Source organism: Cherax quadricarinatus, chromosome 29 (assembly GCF_038502225.1).
Source record: "Cherax quadricarinatus isolate ZL_2023a chromosome 29, ASM3850222v1, whole genome shotgun sequence".
In the NCBI taxonomy this organism is placed as follows: domain Eukaryota; kingdom Metazoa; phylum Arthropoda; class Malacostraca; order Decapoda; family Parastacidae; genus Cherax; species Cherax quadricarinatus.
This window is the reverse complement of record NC_091320.1, coordinates 34855243-34881449: the sequence shown is the minus strand read 5'-3', so window position 1 is coordinate 34881449 and position 26207 is coordinate 34855243. Positions and strand designations below refer to the sequence as shown.

Here is a 26207-nt window from a genome sequence, read left to right as displayed (position 1 = left end):
ATTATGGTAGTTGAATAAATCACAAGAACTCCATGGGCAAGTGAAAAAGAATTCTTCCTTTATAATCCATGCATGTCAAAAGAGGTGACTCAAATGCCAAGAGCAAGGGGATAGTAACCCCTTCTCCTATATAAATTACTAAATTTAAAAAGAAAAACTTTCATTTTTCTTTTTAAGCAACCAGGCCTCAGTGGGATACAGCCAGTTTGTTGAAAGAAAAATAACTAAATAAATCATAAGAGGAAGGAAATGGGTTTTCAAAGAGGTTTCAAACTTGGTTTTCAAAGAGGATTTTGACAGAGTGCTTCATGAAAGATTAATGATAGCAAACCCATAAAGGAAGCATCAAGGTACCACAAATACAATAAAATATAGACATACAGTAAATTGTTGCCTCCTTTTGCAATTTCACTGATGTAATACTTATGCAAAAACAAAGTTTTTACACTATTGTGTTGCCTCACCCATTATCCATTTTAAAATATACTGCATGTAATGTTTCCATCATGTTAGTCTGTAGCTTAATTAATGCCTCATTGTCAAAACACTGTTTTGCTCTAAATGATATACTGGTGACAGTAGTGAAGGAAAGACATGAGTCACTCTGTTAGAGTTTGAAAAGGCTCTCAACAGAGCAAAATGTCCCAATAAAAGCTTGCTTTGCTACACTGAGTCATCCCTTCATTATCCAAAGCTCTCATTATTAGTTGATAAATACAGCAATGCTTGAATTGAATAGTCCCATCAAGGGAGATTCCTTGATCCTGGTGAGTGGCTCTTGATCTAGGGAATTGAATCTGTTTTCCAATTTTCTAAATTAAGCCTGAATACCTTCCATCCCCCTCCCCTCAGGTGCTGTATAATCCCTATAGGTTTAGCACTCTCCATAATAATAATGAAAAGTATGTTAAGAAATACATACACTGAAAACACTACATAGGGTCATTTTGCTTGAGTACAATACAGAGCAAAATTATGAGACTAGATCAATCAACAGTTCATCCACACAGAGGCCCAAGACTGTTTAACAGCCTGCCAGCATACATCAGCATGATTAACAATAGACCCCTGGCTGTCTTCAAGGAGGAGCTGGACAGGCACCTGAAGTAAGTACCTGACCAGCTGGGCTGTGGCTCTTACATCAGTTTACGTGCAGCCAGCAGTAACAGTCTAGTTGATCAGGCCCTGATCCCCCGCAAGGCCTGGTCATGGATTGGGCCACAGGGGCATTAACCCCCGAAATCCCCTCCAGTTATACACTAAAACAATATCAGAACTAAACTAGGAATAAAAGTGCTTGCCAGATCTAATGTTACACATGTGCATATTATATTTTATAATCAATATTGTTAAATCTAGGTAATAGGTTGGTAGACAGCAACCGCCCAGGGAGGTACTACCTTCCTGCCAAGTGAGTGTAAAACAAAAGCCTGTAATTGTTTTACATGATGGTAGGATTGCTGGTGTCTTTTTTTTCTGTCTCACGAACATGCAAGATTTCAGGTACGTCTTGCTACTTCTACTTACATTTAGGTCACACTACACATACATGTACAGGCATATATATACACACACCCCTCTGGGTTTTCTGCTATTTTCTTTCTAGTTCTTGTTCTTGTTTATTTCCTCTTATCTCCATGGGGAAGTGGAACAGAATTCTTCCTCCGTAAGCCATGCATGTTGTAAGAGGCGACTAAAATACCAGGAGCAAGGGGCTAGTAACCTCTTCTCCTGTATAAATTACTAAATTTGAAAAGAGAAACTTTTGTTTTTCTTTTTGGCCACCCTACCTCGGTGGGATACAGCCGGTTTGTTGAAAGAAAGAATATTGTTAAAGTATCTTAGAAAATCAGTGCTTGACCAATCTGTTACATCAACAATGCATTAATAATGGACTAATAGGGAAGTACGGGTGGCCAGTAATGATGATTGTGGTGAAAAAAGGATGGGAATGTTTTGCTGGGTCAGAATAATTACGGACAACTCTGTAACCAACAGAGTTTGTGCACTGTCTCAAAATTAACTAACTCGCCAGATTTTGTCTCATATTTCGAAGTTTGTTAAATTGGGGTCAATTAAATCAAGGGCTTACTACACTCAAATTATCACCAATTTAACTTTATATTTACAAAACCCTCATGTTAAAAAGAAAGCATAAATCAACGGGAATGCTTAAAAATCTAAACACAATTACAATAGAAACTTCTAAATATATATACAGAAATTATGATGATTATCATATGATACATTTATAATTACATGTGAAACAAATATGTATATGCATACATTATTGATTTATCTTTATTACATAAGTGAATGACATTTCCACATTTAATATCAATCGGTAATAATTCAATAATCATCAGCACATTCCTCTTTCTCACTTGTAAGATTATTTTGTACTATTCAAAATGTGCAAGTTTCCTCAATAATAGCTATAATGTTAATTCTCTTTATATGCTAATTGCATATTCTGTGTGGATATACAGTACACGAGGTTAACTTTATATAGAAAATCTACTACTGTACCCTTAACCAGGGCCAGTGACTAACTTTAGGAGTAACTTCCATAACTAATGTTGTTCCTGGACAGATGGTGTACATTATTTGGTTTCTTCCACAGATGAACTCCTGGCCATATCTCAACATAGAGTAAATCATGATGCACTAATGGGACAAAGTTACCTGCAGGAAACAATGCCCCATACATGGATACCTTATGAGATGGATGAATGCAGGGAGAGCAGAATGAAGACTACAGGAAGAGGATGAACCTCATTACTCATACATAAAAATGGCTGTAGGTAAGAAACAGCACTTTCTGCAGTCAAATTTCATTACACAATTAACATATGCATAAAAGTTAAAAAGGCTGATTTATAAACAGAGAGAATTGCCCTCAATATAAAGCTTTGATCAACAGATGGCCAAAGGTACACCTTAATAGTTTATATAAAAAAAATTGATTCATCTGTTTAAATTTATTGTCACGTATCCTATGTTACACTTGACTAAGAAATGATGTGGCCTCGGCTATTAACCAAAATGAGTTATCCTTATGTCCAAGAATGGATGTGTGAACAGCAAAAGAACAATGAAACCAGCATCTTTATTAAAAAAAATTCTGAGACACCCTCTTGATCATCAATGGCATCTAAGTTAAAAATTAAACTCTAATAGCTAACTTAAAAATTAAACCATAGTACCTAAGTTAATGAGCTTAGGAACTGTAAATATTTGTCATTAATGCAGAGTGACTCAGTTTTAGCCATTATTACTAATGTTAGCAGAAAATTAAATTAAACAATAAAATTAATCTCTTCAGTAATGAAACATAATTACGTATATACAAAATAAAAATTAATTAAAAAATTAATTAAAATATATGTTGATCAATTAATACAATGGTTAATCTGAAAGCATAAAAATGTAGCCTGGAGCCTGAGTAACAGTACTTAGTGGATCTTCTGGGGTGGGACTTGATCTGCCACACTCACTCTGATGATTGGCCCAGTCTCGTCTTTGGCAGAAGTCACTACAGTAGGCTCTGTTATGACAGCCTGAACATTCTGACTCGCTCTCACGATTGCAATTAACACACTGCCAAAGAAAAATAAGACAAATCACAGCAATGGAATAAATACTGAACAAAGCTGAAAAAAACACTTTAAAATGCAGCATATATAAATAACGTAATACAATATTCATAAGTTGTATATACATGGTGTACAGGAGGGCCCCACATATGCAGCACCTTCTTTATAGTGCTGTATGTTTTCGTTAGCTTCAAATTGATCCATTTTTCATTATGTTCCACCCACCGACTTTCAACGGCTCAATTAAAAGCCAATGAAAACATGGAACACTGAAAATAGGTGCTGTATATGAAGAACTCTCCTACAATACCAACAAGATGAAGAATTAGATGCATGTGCAACATCTGTATCTAATTCTTCACAGTATTCATAAGTTTGATACCATATACAGTGGACCCCCGACATTCGATATTAATCCGTTCCTGAGAGCTCATCGAATGTCGAAAATATCGAAAGTCATATTAATTTTCCCCATAAGAAATAATGGAAATCAAATTAATCTGTGCAAGACACCCAAAAGTATGAAAAAAATTTTTTACCACATGAAATATTAAGTTTAATGCAATAGAATAATTACAATAACAACAATAAAGGTTGGATGTGAAAAGTGGGTTATAGTAAGTGTGTATGCACCTGGAGAAGAGAGAAGTGTAGAGGAGAGAGAGATATTTTCGGAAATGTTGAGTGAATGCGTGGGGAGTTTTGAACCAAGTGTGAGAGTACTTGTGGTTGGGGATTTCAATGCTAAAGTGGGTAAAAATGTTGTGGAGGGAGTAGTAGGTAAATTTGGGGTGCCAGGGATAAATGTAAATGGGAAGCCTTTAATTGAGCTATTTGTAGAAAGAGATTTGGTAATAAGTAATACATATTTTATGAAAAAGAGGATAAATAAATATACAAGGTATGATGTAGCACGTAATGAAAGTAGTTTGTTAGATTATATATTGGTGGATAAAAGGTTAATGGGTAGGCTCCAGGATGTACATGTTTATAGAGGGGCAACTGATATATCGGATCATTATTTAGTTGTAGCTACAGTTAGAGTAAGAGGTAGATGGGACAAGAGGAAGGTGGCAACAACAAGTAGGAGGGAAGTGAAAGTGTATAAACTAAGGAAGGAGGAAGTTTGGGTGAGATATAAGCGACTATTGGCAGAAAGGTGGGCTAGTGCAAAGATGAGAAGTAGGGGGGTTGAAGAGGGTTGGATGAGTTTTAAAAATGCAGTATTAGAATGTGGGGCAGAAGTTTGTGGTTATAGGAGGGTGGGGGCAGGAGGAAAGAGGAGTGATTGGTGGAATGATGAAGTAAAGGGTGTGATAAAAGAGAAAAAGTTAGCTTATGAGAGGTTTTTAGTGTTAGTGTTTAGAAGGGGAATTCCCTTCCATTAGGACTTGAGGTATCAAGTCTTTTTTCTTGAAGGGTTGGCATTAGACGCTTTCTTGGGGCCCATAGTTACTTATTTTGCAGAAACAAGCACCAAAAACAGTGATAATATGGATAACATGGAATGTACTGAATGTATCCTTAGATGCGCGCACACTGGCTGGCTTATAAACACTGGCACACACGGGGCAGTTCAGGCCACACATGGACACATCTCGTACGAATCGTATTGTTTAGTTTTTTAGTTTAATATGTTTATTATGCACCCCATACCCATCCTGTGGGCGGTAGTCAAAAGATTACAGAGGTACATAATTGGTCCAGGGACTGGACTCCAAAGTTTTGATAGCTGAGCAAGTTACAAAGGTAATGAACTAGATCTGGTCATAATCATGACCAAGTTACAAAGGTAATGAGCTCCAGGTTGAGCTGGTCACACTCATGAATAATTGCAAAGGTAATGAATCATAAACACATTAATCATGAGAATTTACAAAGGTAATGAGTTCCAGGTAGAGCTGGTCACAATCATGACAAGTTTCAAAGGTAATGAATGATAAACACGTTATGACATGATTATATTCATAGACAAATTACAGAGTAATGAGCAGTTAACAAACATAGTAGGGAATTCATCCATTGCCCCCAACAACAGATGTTGCTAGGTGCTTGTCTCTCCTCGGCAGACAGCCATTGCAAACAGCAGCAAGTTCCCCAGGATCTGCTGCTTGCACGAGCACCATCGACCCTCCCCAAGAGGTCCAAGAAGCCAGTGACTCCGTTAGCAGCCCAATGGAGAGCTGCCCTAGGGACATGTCAGCGTCCTGGTGGACGCCAACTTGATTGAAGATCCCAAGCCCTCGTGTGCACGGATGTTGAAGCTTGAGGAACTGAGTACACACTGCCTGTGGCACACCTGGCAGCTGCCTCGCGGTCGAACTTCACGATGCTGTCCCTGTAGTAAAAGTTCCTGTGAGCCCGGCACTCCCTGCAGTGCCATCGCTGACATCGTGGGTTAGGGGAGAAGTACCCTCTACAGATGGGGTGGCGCTGGGAGTTGGGTGGGTGAGGCGGGGGAGACGCGCAGGGGTGAGGCGTTATGAGAGGGTGGGTGAGGCGGGGGAGACACGCAGGGGTGAGGTGTTATGAGAGGGTCACTGTTTACTACACATGCCCTCCCCCTCCCCCTCCCCCCCAGCGGAGAGGGGGGAGGCGCTGACTGGTCCTGACTCAACAACACCAAACCCTCTAAAACTGCACAACACTTCAACTATTTACGCTGAAACGATGCACTGGGATGTCCGTTCGCTGCTCTGGTATCTTCTCAAAGCATTCACACTGAGTTCTGTTAAGTAGGGACCTGGTCAGCCTCTTTGACCAGGAGCTATCCTTGAAAATCCCGCAGCTAGCCTGCTACACAACTTGCCATGTCGGCCATGATGCTCTGCGCAATGGAATCGTATCGAATAGTGGGTTTTCGATCAAATGTCGAGGCAAAATTTTTGCGTTAAAATGCATCGAATGTCAGATTTATCAAATGCCGATGCCATCGAATGTCGGGGGTCCACTGTATTTAAAACTATCACATGGACCACCCACCTACTGGCAGTGACAGCTTGATACAAAAATACAGTGCAGAGAAATAATTAGTTCCTTAACATATGCAGTAGTTATAAAAATATAAATACTATACAAATTATAAGCTACTGACAGTACTGTAACTACACAAATTATATTGCAGCTGGATTTATCACCAGAAATGTTCACTGTAAGAATAATTTTTTATGTAAATAATATTTTTTTCTGTAAATAAGTAGAGTTTCACCCTTACTTTTTTCCGGACACCATTGATAGGAGGAGCAGGGTTGAGGTCAGGCACGCTGGAGATCAGAGAATCTAACATAATGGGTTGTAAGGACTGGCTGCCGTCATCTTCTCTTACTTGCACAAGAAACCCCTCTGATGACCTGTATGTGCAATTACCATAGAAATTAAGCAGCACATCAATGAACAAAAAATATATTTTTGACATCATGCTGATATATATGATGTGACTGGAATTCCATATTTAAAAAAAATAATGGAAAGGGGCAACTATAATTATTTTTGTTGCTAAAATCACAGGTGAAGAATTAAAATATAAAAATATTATTTTTTTTATTTTTTATTATTAACACACTGGCCGATTCCCACCAAGGCAGGGTGGCCCGAAAAATAAAAACTTTCACTATCATTCACTCCATCACTGTCTTGCCAGAAGGGTGCTTTACACTACAGTTTTTAAACTGCAACATTAACACCCCTCCTTCAGAGTGCAGACACTGTACTTCCCATGAGTCCTGGAGATGGGAAGTACAGTGTCTGCACTCTGAAGGAGGGGTGTTAATGTTGCAGTTTAAAAACTGTAGTGTAAAGCACCCTTCTGGCAAGACAGTGATGGAGTGAATGATAGTGAAAGTTTTTCTTTTTCGGGCCACCCTGCCTTGGTGGGAATCGGCCAGTGTGTTAATAATAAAAATATTGTACAACAATTTTTATTTTAAAGATTTTTCAGTGAAGTAATGATTTTGTGAATTAATTCAAGAATGAGTACATCTGTAGAGTGCAGCTTTCCTGCTTGGAAACATAAATAACTTGTCATTTATTACAGTCCCATGAGTCAAGATACCCACTATTGTTACAGATGATTCTGGAGTCTGTTAAATTCAGAATTATTCACCAATGCTGTACTCTGCTGGGTAAATTTATTTTTTTATTTCACTGAACTAAGTCTGTTAAATTCAGAACTGTCTGTTACTATTACAGTGGCAGAAAATTATCATAAATTAGATGTAACAGACAATCAGTTTTAACAGACACCTTTTCCCCCCTTGAATATGTTAAATTTGATCATTTTTAACTTTTAGGTGATCTACAAGTACACTGTATTTCATATTAATTTAATAACTACAATAGGAATATAACCATTACAATAATAATGTAATACACTACAATAAAATAATAACGAACTACTGTACTATTACAAATCTCAAAGATAACACACTTGGCCATGTTAGAGAGCTGAGCTTCAAACTTTGCTTGTGACACTGCTTCGTCCTTCTCTTGCAAGAGTTTCTGCCGTAACTCAAGAGCCTCTTGCTGGGTTCTTTCTCTCAATTCCTCTAAAAGTACTCGTGCTCCTGATACACTCTGCTCCAGACCAGCCAGAACCTGTTGTGGAGAACAAGCATGTTGGAATGAGTTATTATGTCCTCTAGCTAGGTTAGTAGCCCACTCATCTTGCACACTTAGGTCCATGGTCCCTGTTCACCTAGCAGTAAATAGGTACCTGGGTGTTAGCCAACTGGTGTGGGTCACATCCTGGGGACAAAATTGCCTGAAATGCTCTGCATACCCTGCATGTACTTGTAGAAATAGAGGTAATGATTATTATTATTATTATTATTATTATTATTCTTTCAACGTACCAGCCGTATCCCACCGAGGTGGGGTGGCCCAAAAGAAAAAACGAAAGTTTCTCCTTTTAATTTAGTAATATACACAGGAGAAGGGGTTACTAGCCCCTTGCTCCCAGCATTTTAGTCACCTTACGACACGCATGGCTTACGGAGGAAGAATTCTGTTCCACTTCCCCATGGAGATAAGAGGAAATAAACAAGAACAAGAATTAGAAAGAAAATAGAAGAAAACCCAGAGGGGTATGTATATATATGCTTGTACATGTATGTGTAGTGTGACCTAAGTGTAAGTAGAAGTAGCAAGATATACCTAAAATCTTGCATGTTTATGAGACAGCAAAAAAGGACACCAGCAATCCTACCATCATGTAAAACAATTACAGGCTTTCGTTTTACACTCACTTGGCAGGACAGTAGTACCTCCCTGGGTGGTTGCTATCTACCAGCCTACTACCTATAATTATTATTATATTATTATTATTTTTTTTTATCACACTGGCCGATTCCCACCAAGGCAGGGTGGCCCGAAAAAGAAAAACTTTCACCATCATTCACTCCATCACTGTCTTGCCAGAAGGGTGCTTTACACTACAGTTTTTAAACTGCAACATTAACACCCCTCCTTCAGAGTGTAGGCACTGTACTTCCCATCTCCAGGACTCAAGTCCGGCCTGCCGGTTTCCCTGAACCCCTTCATAAATGTTACTTTGCTCACACTCCAACAGCACGTCAAGTATTAAAAACCATTTGTCTCCATTCACTCCTATCAAACACGCTCACGCATGCCTGCTGGAAGACCAAGCCCCTCACACACAAAACCTCCTTTACCCCCTCCCTCCAACCTTTCCTAGGCCGACCCCTACCCTGCCTTCCTTCCACTACAGACTGATACACTCTTGAAGTCACTCTGTTTCGCTCCATTCTCTCTACATGTCCGAACCACCTCAACAACCCTTCTTCAGCCCTCTGGACAACAGTTTTGGTAATCCTGCACCTCCTCCTAACTTCCAAACTATGAATTCTCTGCATTATATTCACACCACACATTGCCCTCAGACATGACATCTCCACTGCCTCCAGCCTTCTCCTCGCTGCAACATTCATCACCCATGCTTCACACCCACATAAGAGCGTTGGTAAAACTATACTCTCATACATTCCCCTCTTTGCCTCCAAGGACAAAGTTCTTTGTCTCCACAGACTCCTAAGTGCACCGCTCACCCTTTTCCCCTCATCAATTCTATGATTCACCTCATCTTTCATAGACCCATCCGCTGACACGTCCACTCCCAAATATCTGAATACATTCACCTCCTCCATACTCTCTCCCTCCAATCTGATATCCAATCTTTCATCACCTAATCTTTTTGTTATCCTCATAACCTTACTCTTTCCTGTATTCACTTTTGATTTTCTTCTTTTGCACACCCTACCAAATTCATCCACCAATCTCTGCAACTTCTCTTCAGAATCTGCCAAGAGCACAGTGTCATCAGCAAAGAGCAACTGTGACAACTCCCACTTTATGTGTGATTCTTTATCTTTTAACTCCACACCTCTTGCCAAGACCCTCGCATTTACTTCTCTTACAACCCCATCTATAAATATATTAAACAACCACGGTGACATCACACATCCTTGTCTAAGGCCTACTTTTACTGGGAAATAATTTCCCTCTTTCCTACATATTCTAACTTGAGCCTCACTATCCTCATAAAAACTCTTCACTGCTTTCAGTAACCTACCTCCTACACCATACACCTGCAACATCTGCCACATTGCCCCCCTATCCACCCTGTCATACGCCTTTTCCAAATCCATAAATGCCACAAAGACCTCTTTAGCCTTATCTAAATACTGTTCACTTATATGTTTCACTGTAAACACCTGGTCCACACACCCCCTACCTTTCCTAAAGTCTCCTTGTTCATCTGCTATCCTATTCTCAGTCTTACTTTTAATTCTTTCAATAATAACTCTACCATACACTTTACCAGGTATACTCAACAGACTTATCCCCCTATAATTTTTGCACTCTCTTTTGTCCCCTTTGCCTTTATGCAAAGGAACTATGCATGCTCACTGCCAATCCCTAGGTACCTTACCCTCTTCCATACATTTATTAAATAATTGCACCAACCACTCCAAAACTATATCCCCACCTGCTTTTAACATTTCTATCTTTATCCCATCAATCCCAGCTGCCTTACCCCCTTTCATTTTACCTACTGCCTCATGAACTTCCCCCACACTCACAACTGGCTCTTCCTCACTCCTACAAGATGTTATTCCTCCTTGCCCTCTACACGAAATCACAGCTTCCCTATCTTCATCGACATTTAACAATTCCTCAAAATATTCCCTCCATCTTCCCAATACCTCTAACTCTCCATTTAATAACTCTCCTCTCCTATTTTTAACTGACAAATCCATTTGTTCTCTAGGCTTCCTTAACTTGTTAATCTCACTCCAAAACTTTTTCTTATTTTCAACAAAATTTGTTGATAACATTTCACCCACTCTCTCATTTGCTCTCTTTTTACATTGCTTCACCACTCTCTTAACCTCTCTCTTTTACTCCATATACTCTTCCCTCCTTGCATCACTTCTACTTTGTAAAAACTTCTCATATGCTATCTTTTTCTCCCTTACTACTCTCTTTACATCATCATTCCACCAATCGCTCCTCTTCCCTCCCGCACCCACTTTCCTGTAACCACAAACTTCTGCTGAACACTCTAACACTACATTTTTAAACCTACCCCATACCTCTTCGATCCCATTTCCTATGCTCTCATTAGCCCATCTATCCTCCAATAGCTGTTTATATCTTACCCTAACTGCCTCCTCTTTTAGTTTATAAACCTTCACCTCTCTCTTCCCTGATGCTTCTATTCTCCTTGTATCCCATCTACCTTTTACTCTCAGTGTAGCTACAACTAGAAAGTGATCTGATATATCTGTGGCCCCTCTATAAACATGTACATCCTGAAGTCTACTCAACAGTCTTTTATCTACCAATACATAATCCAACAAACTACTGTCATTTCGCCCTACATCATATCTTGTATACTTATTTATCCTATTTTTCTTAAATTATGTATTACCTATAACTACTTTCTATACAAAGTTCAATCAAAGGGCTTCCATTATCATTTACACCTGGCACCCCAAACTATTATTATTATTAGTAGTAGTATTGTTACCACCACCACTGCAAAGAAAGGTACGTAGAGGCAGCACTGCACAGATAATAAGATTTAAAGTGCCATAAATCAAGCTTATGTTATAACTGGCAAACAGAATCTGCCGACTATGTATTAGCCTCACACATAATGGAGGACGAGATCAGTAAAGTGCTGACATGGTATGAGGGCAAAATGAGAAATGGAAGCTCCAAATGACAGAATTGTTAGGGGATTATTCCATGAAGATCCACTTCAGGAAAGTTGATACAGTGCAGGATGGATACACAGAATACGTTATCCTTTTTTCTATAAGATAACCAAGGATCATACATGCATAACCAACCTGGCAATGACTCTCACCAACAAAAATTTGAACATGTCCACCATTTAATACAATACATAGTTTGACCATTTTGAGTTTGTTCAAGTTAATACTATCCTACTGTTCTAACCATTTATTGTTGACAAGCAGAAAGCTCTCCATGGGGAAATGGAACAGAATTCTTCTTCCATAAGCCATGTGTGTCGTAAGAGGCGACTAAAATGCCAGGAGCAAGGGGCTAGTAACCCATTCTCCTGTATACATTACTAAAGTTAAACAGAGAAACTTTTGTTTTTCTTTTTGGGCCACCCTGCTTTGGTGGGATATGGCTGGTTTGTTGAAAGAAGAAGAAAGAAGCAGAAAGACAAATTTCATCTTGTCAATAAGTGGCAAAGGAATACAGTAGTATTGGTATATACATGTATATACAGTGGACCCCCGCCTTACGATCAGCTCCCAACTCGAGCAATTATGTAAGTTTATTTTTGTAAGTGCTTTTGTACGTGTATTTTTGGGGGTCTGAAACGGACTAATCTAATTTACAATATTCCTTATGGGAACAAATTTGTTCGGTAACGGCACCCAAACAGACTTCTGGAATGAATTAATATCGTAAGTCGGGGGTCCACTGTATTTTGGTAATGCAATGAAGTACTTTTAGCTGCTACACTTGCTTGCTGTAACAGTTAATTGCCACCAACTGACACTTTGCAACAATGCAAAGAGAATTATATTTTTATTTAGAATTGAAGCCTCTTTACTGTCATATCATAAGCAATGAAATAAAAAAAACTCACAAAATATTGAACAGTACAGCATAGGCATTACCTGGAGTATACCTGGAGAGAGTTCCGGGGATCAATGCCCCCGCAGCCCGGTCTGTGACCAGGCCTCATGGTGGATCAGGGCCTGATCAACCAGGCTGTTACTGCTGGCCATATGTAATCCAATGTACGAACCACAACCCAGCTGGTCAGGTACTGACTTTAGGTGCCTGTCCAGTGCCTGCTTGAAGACAGCCATGGGTCTATTGGTAATCCCCCTGATGTATGCTGGGAGGCAGTTGAACAATCTTGGGCCCCTGACACTTATTGTGTTGTCTCTTATCATGCTAATGGCACCCCTGCTTTTCATTGGGGGGATGTTGCACCATCTGCCGAGTCTTTTGCTTTCGTAGGGAGTGATTTTCGTGTGCAAGTTCGGTACTAGTCCCTCTAGGATTTTCCAGGCGTATATAATCATGTATCTCTCCCTCCTGCATTCTAGGGAGTACAGGTTTAGGAACTTCAAGCATTCCCAGTAATTGAAGTGGTTTATCACAGTTATGCGTACTGTGAAGGTTCTCTGTACATTTTCTAGGTCAGCAATTTCACCTGCCTTGAAAGGTGCTGTTAGTGTGCAGCAATATTCCAGCCTAGACAGAACAAGAGACCTGAAGAGTGTCATCATGGGCTTGGCATCCCTGGTTTTGAAGGTTCTTATTATCCATCCTGTCATTATTCTAGCAGATGCGATTGATACAATGTTATGGTCCTTGAAAGTGAAATCCTCTGACATGATCACCCCCAGGTCTTTGACATTATTTTTTTGCTCTATTATGTGGTTGGAATTTGTTTTATACTCCAATGAAATTTTAATTTCCTCACATTTACCATATCGGAGTAATTTGAATTTCTCATTATTGAACTTTATACTGTTTTCTGCAGCCCATTTATAGATTTGGTTGATGTCCACCAGGAGTCTTGCAGTGTCTTCAATGGAGGACACTGTCATGAAAATTTGGGTGTCATCTGCAAAGCAAGACACTGCACTGTGGCTTATAACCTTGTCTATGTCTGATATGAGAATGAGGAACAAGATGGGGGCGAGTACTGTACCTTGTGGAACAGAGCTTTTCACCGTTGCCGCCTCAGACTTTACTCTGTTGACTACTACTCTTTGTGTTCTATTTGTTAGGAAATTATTGATCCATCTACTGACTTTTCCTGATATTCCTTTATCACGCATTTTGTGCGCTATTACACCATAGTCACACTTGTCAAAGGCTTTTATGAAGTCTGTGTATATTACATTTGCATTTTGTTTGTTTTCTAGAGCATCCAGAGCATCCTTGCCATAGTGGTCCAGTACTTGAGACAGACAGGAGCGACCTGTTCTAAAAACATGCTGTCCTGGGTTGTGTAACTGATGGATATCTAGATGGATGGTGATCTTGCTTCTTAGAACCCTTGCAAAGATTTTTATGATATGAGATGTTAGCGCTATCGGTCTGTAGTTCTTTGTTATTTCTTTACTGCCCCCTTTGTGGAGTGGGGCTGTCTGTTGTTTTTAGTAACTGTGAGACGACCCCCGTGTCCATGCTCCCTCTCCACAGGATGTTAAAAGCACATGATAAGAGCTTCTTGCAGCTCTTGATGAACGCGGAGTTCCATGAATCTGGGCCTGGGGCAGAGTTTACCTGGAGAGAGTTCCGGGGGTCAACGCCCCCACGGCCCGATCTGTGACCAGGCCTCCTGGTGGATCAGAGCCTGATCAACCAGGCTGTTACTGCTGGCTGCACACAAACCAACGTACGAGGCACAGCCCGGCTGGTCAGGAACCGACTTTAGGTGCTTGTCCAGTGCCAGGGGTCTGTTGGTAATCCCCCTTATGTATGCTGGGAGGCAGTTGAACAGTCTCTGGCCCCTGACACTTATTGTATGGTCTCTTAACGTGCTAGTGACACCCCTGCTTTTCATTGGGGGGATGTTGCATCGTCTGCCAAGTCTTTTGCTTTCGTAGTGAGTGATTTTCGTGTGCAAGTTCGGTACTAGTCCCTCTAGGATTTTCCAGGTGTATATAATCATGTATCTCTCCTGCCTGCATTCCAGGGAATACAGGTTCAGGAACCTCAAGCGTTCCCAGTAATTGAGGTGTTTTATCTCCGTTACGCGCTCCGTGCAGGTTCTCTGTACATTTTCTAGGTCAGCAATTTCACCTGCCTTGAAAGGTGCTGTTAGTGTGCAGCAATATTCCAGCCTAGATAGGACAAGTGACCTGAAGAGTGTCATCATGGGCTTGGCATCCCTAGTTTTGAAGGTTCTCATTATCCATCCTGTCATTTTTCTAGCAGATGCGATTGATACAATGTTATGGTCCTTGAAGGTGAGATCCTCTGACATGATCACTCCTAGGTCTTTGACGTTGGTTTCCTCGTGTTTACCATATCTGAGTAATTGAAATTTCTCATCGTTGAACTTCATATTGTTTTCTGCAGCCCACTGAAAGATTTGGTTGATGTCCGCCTGGAGCCTTGCAGTGTCTGCAATGGAAGACACTGTCATGCAGATTCGGGTGTCATCTGCAAAGGAAGACACGGTGCTGTGGCTGACATCCTTGTCTATGTCAGATATAAGGATGAGGAACAAGATGGGAGCGAGTACTGTGCCTTGTGGAACAGAGCTTTTCACCGTAGCTGCCTCGGACTTTACTCTGTTGACTACTACTCTCTGTGTTTTGTTAATGAGGAAATTATAGATCCATCAACCGACTTTTCCTGTTATTCCTTTAGCACGCATTTTGTGCGCTATTACGCCAGGGTCACACTTGTCGAAGGCTTTTGCAAAGTCTGTATATATTACATCTGCATTCTTTTTGTCTTCTAGTGCATCTAGGACCTTGTCATAGTGATCCAATAGTTGAGACAGACAGGAGCAACCTGTTCTAAACCCATGTTTCCCTGGGTTGTGTAACTGATGGGTTTCTAGATGGGTGGTGATCTTGCTTCTTAGGACCCTTTCAAAGATTTTTATGATATGGGATGTTAGTGCTATCGGTCTGTAGTTCTTTGCTGTTGCTTTACTGCCCCCTTTGTGGAGTGGGGCTATGTCTGTTGTTTTTAGTAACTGTGGGACGACCCTCGTGTCCATGCTCCCTCTCCATAGGATGGTAAAGGCTCGTGATAGGGGCTTCTTGCAGTTCTTTATGAACACGGAGTTCCATGAGTCTGGCCCTGGGGCAGAGTGCATGGGCATGTCATTTATCGCCTGTTCGAAGTCATTTGGCGTCAGGATAACATCAGATAGGCTTGTGTTAACCAAATTCTGTGGCTCATAAAAAATTAATTTTGATCTTCGACTTTCAGTCTGGTTAGCGGCTTGCTAAAAACTGAGCCATATTGGGACTTGAGTAGCTCACTCATTTCCTTGCTATCATCTGTGTAGGACCCATCTTGTTTAAGTAGGGGCCCAATACTGGACGTTGTTCTCGACTTTGATTTGGCATAGGAGAAGAAATACATTGGGTTTCTTTCGATTTCATTCATGGCTTTTAGTTCTTCCCGCAATTCCTGACTCCTATAAGATTCCTTTAGCTTAAGTTCGATGTTTGCTATTTCTCTGACCAGTGTCTCCCTACGCATTTCAGATATATTGACCTCTTTTAGCCGCTCTGTTATTCTTTTCCGTCGCCTGTAAAGGGAGAGCCTGTCTCTTTCTATTTTACATCTACTCCTCCTTTTTCTTAGAGGAATAAGCCTTGTGCATACATCGAGTGCCACCAAGTTAATCTGTTCTAGGCATAAGTTGGGGTCTGTGTTGCTTAGTATATCTCCCTAGCTTATATCGGTTAGGACTTGGTTTACTTGGTCCCACTTTATGTTTTAGTTATTGAAGTTGAATTTGGTGAATGCTCCCTCGTGACTAATCTCATTATGTCGGTCCGGCTCCGCGCATACATGTCTGAACCTCAATTATGTTGTGATCTGAGTATATTGTTTTTGATATGGTGACATTTCGTATCAGATCATCACTGTTAGTGAAGATGAGGTCTAGTGTATTCTCCAGTCTAGTAGGCTCTATTATTTGCTGGTTTAAATTGAATATTGTGCAGAGATTTAAAAGCTCGTGTGAGTGTGAGTTTTCATCAGAGCTGCCTCCTGGTGTTATTACTGCAACAATATTATTTGCTATATTCCTCCATTTTAGGTGCCTTAAGTTGAAATCCTCCAGGAGCAAGATGTTGGGTGCAGGAGCTGGAAGATTTTCCAGACAGTGGTCAATTTTTAACAGCTGTTCCTGGAATTGCTGGGATGTTGCATCCGGAGGCTTGTAGACTACCACAATGACTAGGTTTTGGTTCTCGATCTTTACTGCTAAAACTTCCACTACATCATTTGAGGCATTAAGCAGTTCTGTGCAAACAAGTGACTCTGCAATGTACAGGCCAGCCCCCCCTTTTGCCTGTTCACTCTGTCACATCTGTATAGGTTGTAACCTGGGATCTATATTTCGTTGTCCAAGTGATCCTTTATGTGAGTCTCAGTGAAAGCCGCGAACATTGCCTTTGCCTCTGCAAGCAGTCCACGGATGAAAGGTATTTTGTTGTTTGTTGCTGGCTTTAGACCCTGTATATTTGCAAAGAAGAATGTCATCGGACTGGTGGTATTGTTGGTACTGGGGGGGGTTTTTTTTTCCGGCATTAGTATCTGTATCTGTTGGTTTGGAGTGGAGGCTATCGACTGTGGTTCCACTCCAGGAATGACTGGATTTGGTGTACGATTTCTGCCATTTCCTGCCAGTTGCATGGGCATGTCATTTATCGCCTTACTGAAGTCATTTGGCATCAGGATAATATCAGACTGGTGTCTCTCTCTCTCTCTCTCTCTCTCTCTCTCTCATAAAAAATTCATTTAGGTCTTTGACTCTCAGTCTGGTTAGTGGCTCACTAAAACCCGAGTCATATTGGGACTTGAGTAGCTCACTCATTTCCTTGCTGTCATCTGTGTAGGACCCATCCCATTTAAGTAGGGGCCCAATACTGGATGTTGTTTTAGACTTTGATTTGCCATAAGAAAAGAAATACTTTGGATTTCTTTCAGTTTCATTTGTGGCTTTTAGTTCTTCTCACGTTTCTTGACTCCTGTAAGATTCCTTTAGCTTTAGTTCAGTGTTTGCTATTTCTCTGACCAGTGTCTCTACATATTGCAGATATATTGGCCTCTTGTAGCTGCTCTGTTATTCATTGCCTTCATATGCATAGGGAGCGCCTTTCCCCAAAATTCGTCAAGGTTAGGTCCATGGAGGTGGTACAAATTTTGGTACCATGAATAACACTAAATTTCCTGTCCAAATTATTAAGATGCTTTTTTTGGCAATCTATAAACTGCTCTCAGCTGCTTAATACTGATACTCAGAATCCTATTAATTTAGAGCTTTTGCACCAAGCAAAAGGATGATGGACATGAAGACATAACATGAATATTCTAAGCTATCCACTATAAAAAAAAAAAGGTCTTCAGTTAAAAGTTGTATAATCAAGTCAGATGGATTATGAAGCAAGCAAATTCCAAGGTTAGACTGTACAGAATTAAAAGTTAAAGGCCTTACCTCATTCATGCGTTCCCAAGCCTTGTCCAGTGGTAGACTGGCAAGATTTACAGGAGATGGGCTGCTTGCAGAATTGGAAATAGAGGAAGTAGCCTGAGGCACAGTAGTCAAGCCTCCTGCAGATGATGGAGTCCCACTACCTAACACTATACCAGGTACAACAGTCAATTCTCCAAGACCCGACACTGGCAGAGTCACTGGTAACAAATTTTATTGTTAATGGTTTGCGATAGATTTGTCAGCATTGTTAAATTCTAATAATAATCTATTTTAATATATATTTTTTTTGCAAATGTAACTGAAAAAGCAAATCCATAACTGAATAGTGCATACTATACAAACTGCTTCACATGCTCTTCAATTTTGGAAGCACCTTTTCAATTGAATTTCCAAAAAAATTGCACTATACAGAGATACTTTATAAGAAAGCATATAATTATGTTATTTGATAAGGTGCTTCCTATAGATATTTTACTTCCTGCTGGATACCATTAAAACTTCAGCATTGGTAAACAGAGTAACCATCCTGCCTCACTGAACTGTGCACTAGAGATCTGTAAATACCTTTTTTTTCTTTCTTAATTTGATTCTCAGAAACTGGAACTGATGGGATCATGACAGAAATGTTAAAAGCAGGGGGGATAGTGTTGGAGTGGTTGGTACTTTTGTTTAATAAATGTATGAAAGAGGGGAAGGTACCTAGGGATTGGCAGAGAGCATGTATAATCCCTTTATATAAAGGGAAAGGGGACAAAAGAGATTGTAAAAATTATAGAGGAATAAGTTTACTGAGTATACCAGGAAAAGTATACGGTAGGGTTATAATTGAAAGAATTAGAGGTAAGACAGAATGTAGGATTGCGGATGAGCAGGGAGGCTTCAGAGTGAGTAGGGGATGTGTAGATCAAGTGTTTACATTGAAGCATATATGTGAACAGTATTTAGATAAAGGTAGGGAAGTTTTTATTGCATTTATGGATTTAGAAAAGGCATATGATAGAGTGGATAGAGGAGCAATGTGGCAGATGTTGCAAGTATATGGAATAGGTGGTAAGTTACTAAATGCTGTTAAGAGTTTTTATGAGGATAGTGAGGATCAGGTTAGGGTGTGTAGAAGAGAGGGAGAATACTTCCCGGTAAAAGTAGGTCTTAGACAGGGATGTGTAATGTCACCATGGTTGTTTAATATATTTATAGATGGGGTTGTAAAAGAAGTAAATGCTAGGGTGTTTGGGAGAGGGGTGGGATTAAATTATGGGGAATCAAATTCAAAATGGGAATTGACACAGTTACTTTTTGCTGATGATACTGTGCTTATGGGAGATTCTAAAGAAAAATTGCAAAGGTTAGTGGATGAGTTTGGGAATGTGTGTAAAGGTAGAAAGTTGAAAGTGAACATAGAAAAGAGTAAGGTGATGAGGGTATCAAATGATTTAGATAAAGAAAAATTGGATATCAAATTGGGGAGGAGGAGTATGGAAGAAGTGAATGTTTTCAGATACTTGGGAGTTGACGTGTCGGCGGATGGATTTATGAAGGATGAGGTTAATCATAGAATTGATGAGGGAAAAAAGGTGAGTGGTGCATTGAGGTATATGTGGAGACAAAAAATGTTATCTATGGAGGTGAAGAAGGGAATGTATGAAAGTAGAGTAGTACTAACACTCTTATATGGGTATGAAGCATGGGTTGTGAATGCAGCAGCGAGGAGGCGGTTGGAGGCAGTGGAGATGTCCTGTCTAAGGGCAATGTGTGGTGTAAATATTATGCAGAAAATTCGGAGTGTGAAAATTAGGAGGCGTGGAGTTAATAAAAGTATTAGTCAGAGGGCTGAAGAGGGGTTGTTGAGGTGGTTTGGTCATTTGGAGAGAATGGATCAAAGTAGAATGACATGGAGAGCATATAAATCTGTACTGGAAGGAAGGCGGGGTAGGGGTCGTCCTCGAAAAGGTTGGAAGGAAGGGGTAAGGGAGGTTTTGTGGGCGAGGGGCTTGAACTTCCAGCAGGCATGCATGAGCGTGTTCGATAGGAGTGAATGGAGACGAATGGTATTTGGGACCTGACGATCTGTTGGAGTGTGAGCAGGGTAATATTTAGTGAAGGGATTCAGGGAAACCGGTTATTTTTATATAGTCGGACTCGAGTCCTGGAAATGGGAAGTACAATGCCTGCAGTCTAAAGGAGGGGTTTGGGATATTAGCGGCTTGGAGGGATATGTTGTGTATCTTTATACGTATATGTTTCTAAACTGTTGTGTTCTGAGCACCTCTTCAAAAACAGTCATTGTGTGTGAGTGAGGTGAAAGTGTTTCATCATTAAAGTATTTTCTTTTTGGGGATTTTCTTTCTTTTTGGGTCACCCTGTCTCAGTGGGAGATGGCCGACTTGTTAAAAAAAAAAAAATCACTGCTAGGGGTTTGGATATCTAACAGGCTTGTGTGAGCATGTTAGAGTGGAGTGAAGTGAAGTGTTTTTTTTATGCTTTGACACATGCTGTTGGAGTGTGAGCAAGATAATGCTCATGAAGAGATTAAAGAAAATCAGTTAGCCGGACTTAGTTCCAGAGGTAGGAAGTACAGTGCCTACATTCTAAAAGAAGGGTGGATGAGGATGTTATGATTTGGAAGGTCATCTTCTGGCAAAACAAGTGATTGAATGATTAACATTCAAAGTGTTTTCTTTTTCGTCAGTCAACCTACTTTGATGGAAGATGGCCAGTGCTAAAATATTAAAAACACTACTATATATTTATTTATTCTTGTGAAAGATTACCCTTATTATGACATGTAATAGGTATACCTGTAGGTGTAGCAGAAGTATGGTCCTCTGATACGCCATGCTTAAGGGCTTTTTCAGTATCCAAAAAAAATCTGTCCCTTCTTTTCCGCTTGTATGGACGATGCAAACGAACTGAACCAGCCTGAAATTCAAACCCAAGAGATATCATAAAACATACTATACTGTGATTCACTGCTGCATCTAGCTACTGGTGCTTAACACACTAATTCGTGTAGAGTGATGGCTGTGAAAAATTGTTTTGCTTTAGTTTAATATTTAATATTTAGTTTAATATTTAATATTGCACTAAAATTGTATATATCAACTCTTACGCTAATTCTGCTCCAAATGCAATACAGTGGAACCTCAAATATCGAACTTTCTTCGGTCCAGAAGGCTGTTCGAGTGCCTTTACCAAATGAATTTATTCCCATCAGGAATAATGTAAATTAGATTAGTCCATTTCAGACCCTCAAAAATACACTTATAAAAGCACTTACAAAAATACATTTACATAATTGGTCGTGTTGGGAGCAGTTCGATTTTTGAGGTTCCACTGTACTTAACTGCATAATTATAATAAACAATAAATTGTTATTATTAATGCTGATATTATTATTACTCATATTATTATTTACCTTAGATTCAATTATTATTATTGTTGTATTCAAGTGGAAACACTAAACCCATAGAGGCCATATAGTGACTGGGGAATAGATATTATATAGGAAAAGGGAGGATATCTCCAGTTGCTTAAGTCAAGAGGTATTCACTATCACCAAGGCTCATTTCCCGTCTTGCAGGACTCTTAGACTAGATATACTTACAGCTGCATCATCATCAAGACAAGCACCGCAGGAACAGGATGTAGCATGAACCTGCAGAAAACCATCTTCTATTAGGGTCAGTAAACTTTGACCCTGGAATCTGAAGAAAGAAAACGAAAGAACTACATAATTACAGAAACTTACATGAAACATTCCTTCAAATTCCCCGTACTGACTTTATATTCACAGCTCTCCCAGCAACGTCTGCGAAGTTACAGCTCTATCCTTTCCCTAGCAGGGTTTCTTGATAGGCTCCTAAATCTTGTACCGTATAACAATGCACTCAAGTGATTAAAAATTGCATTTAAAAATTATTGAAAACATCACCAACATTAAATGAACTGTTGCATCCTTACCTAATGCTTCTCTTCCAGTCCTTACTAGCTGATCTTCCACAGTGAGCCTCAAACTCGGTGGGTGTATACCACTGCTTCCCAAGTTGTATACATTTTCCACGTGAACCTGACCCAAACTTGCTCTTTACTAATTCTGCAATAGTTTTCTGAAAGTGAATGAAGCATTACTAGATGGAGAGTCATTATGGGAAATACCAGCACAAGGATTATTATTAATATAACAGGTATGAAGTAGACTACAGCAGCTGACTTTAGCCACCCACATTACTAAGGCAAAACAGTACTGACAGTTTAATCAGGGGGTAGAATATAGCTCTGACAAGAAGCACATGTTGTTTGACCTCGGGACAGTCATATTCATAACTGATCTTCTTGACCTACATCAAATTCAGATGTTTTTGACAATATTTTTGAAACAGTAGATAGGGATCTTTGAGAATCTTCTGGTATCGAGTTCCATATTCATTATCATTCAAAGATATATGAAATGTCTTAAGACTTCAAGAGAAGCTGAGTCCTCTCAACAGAGGGATGTTCCAAGAGAACAATACTAATTGTATAACAATCACTGTATCAAATAAATAACAAAAAAGGCACAATACCGTGACTGGAACGATACACAAATAACCCGCACATAAAAGAGACAAGCTTACGACGACGTTTCGGTCCGACTTGGACCAAGTCGGACCGAAACGTCGTCGTAAGCTTCTCTCTTTTATGTGCGGGTTATTTGTGTACTGTATCAAATATTATTTTACTCTGTTACCCATATAATCTTTGTGACCATACAATCTAGTTGTTTCCTAATAATAAAATGAGTGTCTAGTCTATGCTCTACAGGTGAAATTTATTAAGAAAAGAAACCATAAATTAATTACAGTACAGCTTCTCCTCACTTGGCAGAGTTCCGTTCCTAAGACCATGTCGGTAAATAAATTCATCACTAAGTGAGGAGCATACTATAATGGTAGTGGATTTGTGCCAACCATCTTTGATATTGTTTTAGTGTCGTCTTTGAACCATTTACTATAACATTTCTGGTATATTTTTAAATGTTTATACAGCAGTGTACTGTATTTTTTTTTTTTAACAAGTCGGCCGTCTCCCACTGAGGCAGGGTGACTTTATATTGTAATATAAACAGAATATTGCAATATAAACAGCCTTGGTGGGAATCGGCCAGTGTGATAAATAAAAACAGCTCTAATATACATTATTTAGGTATGCATACTCGTCAGAGAGCCTGTCGTATGTCCAAGTCGTTGGTAAATGAGTATGTCGTTAAGTGAGAAGAGGCTGTACTATAGTACGTACTGTATTATCTTCACTATGACAATCTGCCCTGAATGAACAGAGCCACAAAGATAAAATACAACAGATGCTACCCTGTCTCTAATAACCTATGATAATAAATCTTATAAAAAATACAAAATGCCACATTGTCATTTATGCAAACATCAATTATAATTTCATTGATAGAATACTAGACAATAGTTTCCATTCAGTGATGTGTCCGGACCTTGCATCTGACTATGAGAACTGGTTCCCTCGCTGCCTCACGCCAGTCGGGTTCTAATTGAAAGGTGGTTATGGTTGTTGCTTTGCCATCTCCCAGTAAGGTGGTGGTGGTAGATGGCGTCACTTGACTGTTAGCAGTGGTAGAGCAGCTTTCCTGGTGGTATAAGAGAATTATTATTATTACTATTATATTTATATGAAGTGTTGAACATTAATGGGTCATTCAGTACAGGGTGTGACTGAGCTTTGCTTCAACCACCATTAATTTTTCTTTAAGTACTCCATGTATATAAGTAAGTTTATTCAGGTATACACACAGTTATACAGATTATCATAAATAGCAGCATATGTGTAGAGAACCTAGGATAACCCAAAAAAAGTCGGACAAAGTGACTATTTCCATATACGTACATACAATCTTTTTGGGATGGCAACAGGGTCACCATCATTGTAAACCCTTTAATTTTTTAGCGGTAATATAGTAACTTTCTCAAAGGCTTCTTGGCAGTGATTAAATAAGTTTATTTAGATACAGGTGACATAAATACAGTTACACAAATTATGATACATAGTAACATATGTGTAAATTACCTACCAGTATAACCCAAAAGTTTCAATTTGCCAGTTATATTAAACATTGATTTCTAGGTAATAACTGAAGAATGCCTCATCTGATCGGCTTCAAACCTTTAATATGCTGGAGTTTAACTAAGAGAGGTTTAGATTGATTTTGGACAATATAGGTGGTGACTTCTTAATTTTATATAAGAAATTTGAATTATTATTATTATTATTATAATCACGGGGGAGCGCTAAACCCGTAGGATTATACAGCGCATATGTTGGGGGGGAGGGATGGAAGATATTTAGGCTTAATTCAGGGAACCGAATCACAGATCCAATTCCCTAGATCAAGAGCCCCTCACCAGCGTCAAGGACCCTCCCTTGAGGGGAAGAAATTTGGAACATTCAAAAGAAAAATTTTGATATATGGCTGCTCCTTCGGGGATTTGGGACATTAATTACAGTTCAAATTTAACATTAAGAAGTTGATTTTACAGCTAACATTTTTTTTGTGTGCAAATGATGATTATTATTATTAATTATTATTATTATTATTATTGGTTCAGCGCTTTTTTATAATAATTATTATTATTATTATTATTTATTATTATTATAAACCGGTAGGGTCATACAGCGCCTGAGGGGCTCTGGTTCGATCCAAGGAAGGGAAGGGCAGCGCCAATACCTTGGATCAAGGGCCCTCACTCTTGAGTGGAGGAATAAAATAGAACAAAAAACAGTTGTATGGAGTGCAATAATTACTGTAGCGACGACAGCAGCGTCGTGCGACAACGTGACGTCACCGCCATGCAGCGTGACGTCACCACGAGAGGCACCCATGACGTCACTAGGGGTGGCAATGACGTCACGGAGAGGCCCGACGATGACGTCATCTAAGGGTCGAGTGATGACGTCATTGAGGTGGTTATGGGTGGTGGTGGTGGTGACGATCTTGACGAGGGAGACCGACTGTGGCCGAGCAGAGCCGACTGTTGTCAGCTGTGGCACACCCACCACCTTGTTGTTACTGCCACACTCTCCCACTCCTCCCTCCATGCTTCACTACGCCTCTCAACCCCACCAAATGGGGCCATCCGCCAACTATTCCACGGGAAATATATCCACTAGACGGTGTGTGGCGTACAAAAACATGGCTATCGAAAACTGCTGCGATTTTCTGGTTCCAATAATGAAGATGACTTTCTGTTTTTGTTGGCAAATACGAAATTTATATAGTAAGGATATGCTATAATATGTATTTAATAAAATGGTAACAATTATAAAGCCTTCTGTCTGCCAGTTAGTCTCCTAGATAATGATTTATATTATTTTAGAACAACATACTCTGTTTACGTCTCAATTTTCTGTAATGTTAAATTTGATTAATAAAGGAGTAACTAAGGTAAATCTGTAAGTACCGCAAATAGGTTCATTTGAGGCTGTACTTACAAATATTTTTACAGACAATTGCCTCTCAAAGAAGGTTATTGATGATGGTAAGGTGCTCTTGATCTAGGAAATTGGACCACTGCTCCAGTTCCTTGAATCAAGACTAAATGTTGTCCATTCCCTGAGGCACTACGACCCCTATGGGTTTAGTGCTCCCCATGAATGTGATAATGTTTACAGACAACTGTTTAAATTTTATACATTATTTGTATTACATGATTATTCATAAGATAACCTTCATTCAGGAAATCTACAAATGATATTACAGACTAGTGATTCTCCATTATTATTATTATTATTATTATTATCAAGGGGAAGCGCTAAACCCGGAGGATTATACAGCGTCTGGGGGGGGGATGTGGAAGGCATTCAGGCTTAATTCGGGGAACTGGAGCACAGATCCA

The 26207-nt window shown here is 39.6% G+C and overlaps 1 protein-coding gene across 1 annotated transcript; it reads right to left on the bottom strand.

Moving 5' to 3' along the window:
* Positions 1-227: 227 nt before the first annotated feature.
* Positions 228-25626, bottom strand: LOC128690583 (deformed epidermal autoregulatory factor 1-like). The gene is made up of 9 exons (XM_053779297.2): positions 25117-25626; positions 23792-23944; positions 22273-22418; positions 21917-22016; positions 21111-21231; positions 18313-18509; positions 8023-8189; positions 6811-6946; positions 228-3600 (listed from the first exon to the last, which is right to left on the bottom strand). Exons 1-9 carry the CDS (start codon positions 25408-25410, stop codon positions 3409-3411), a joined length of 1506 nt encoding a protein of 501 aa, XP_053635272.2. The 5' UTR covers positions 25411-25626; the 3' UTR covers positions 228-3408.
* Between the last annotated feature and the right edge of the window lie 581 nt (positions 25627-26207).

Coding starts and splice junctions, on each gene's coding strand:
- LOC128690583 (XM_053779297.2), bottom strand. CDS start 25,410: ATGGAGGGAGGAGTGGGAGAGTGTGGCAGTAACAACAAGGTGGTGGGT. Junction 22,419..23,791: donor TTCTCATAGTCAGATGCAAG/GTCCGGACACAT, acceptor ATTCACTTTCAG/AAAACTATTGCAGAATTAGT. Junction 6,947..8,022: donor CAGCTCTCTAACATGGCCAA/GTGTGTTATCTT, acceptor TTGCACATACAG/GTCATCAGAGGGGTTTCTTG.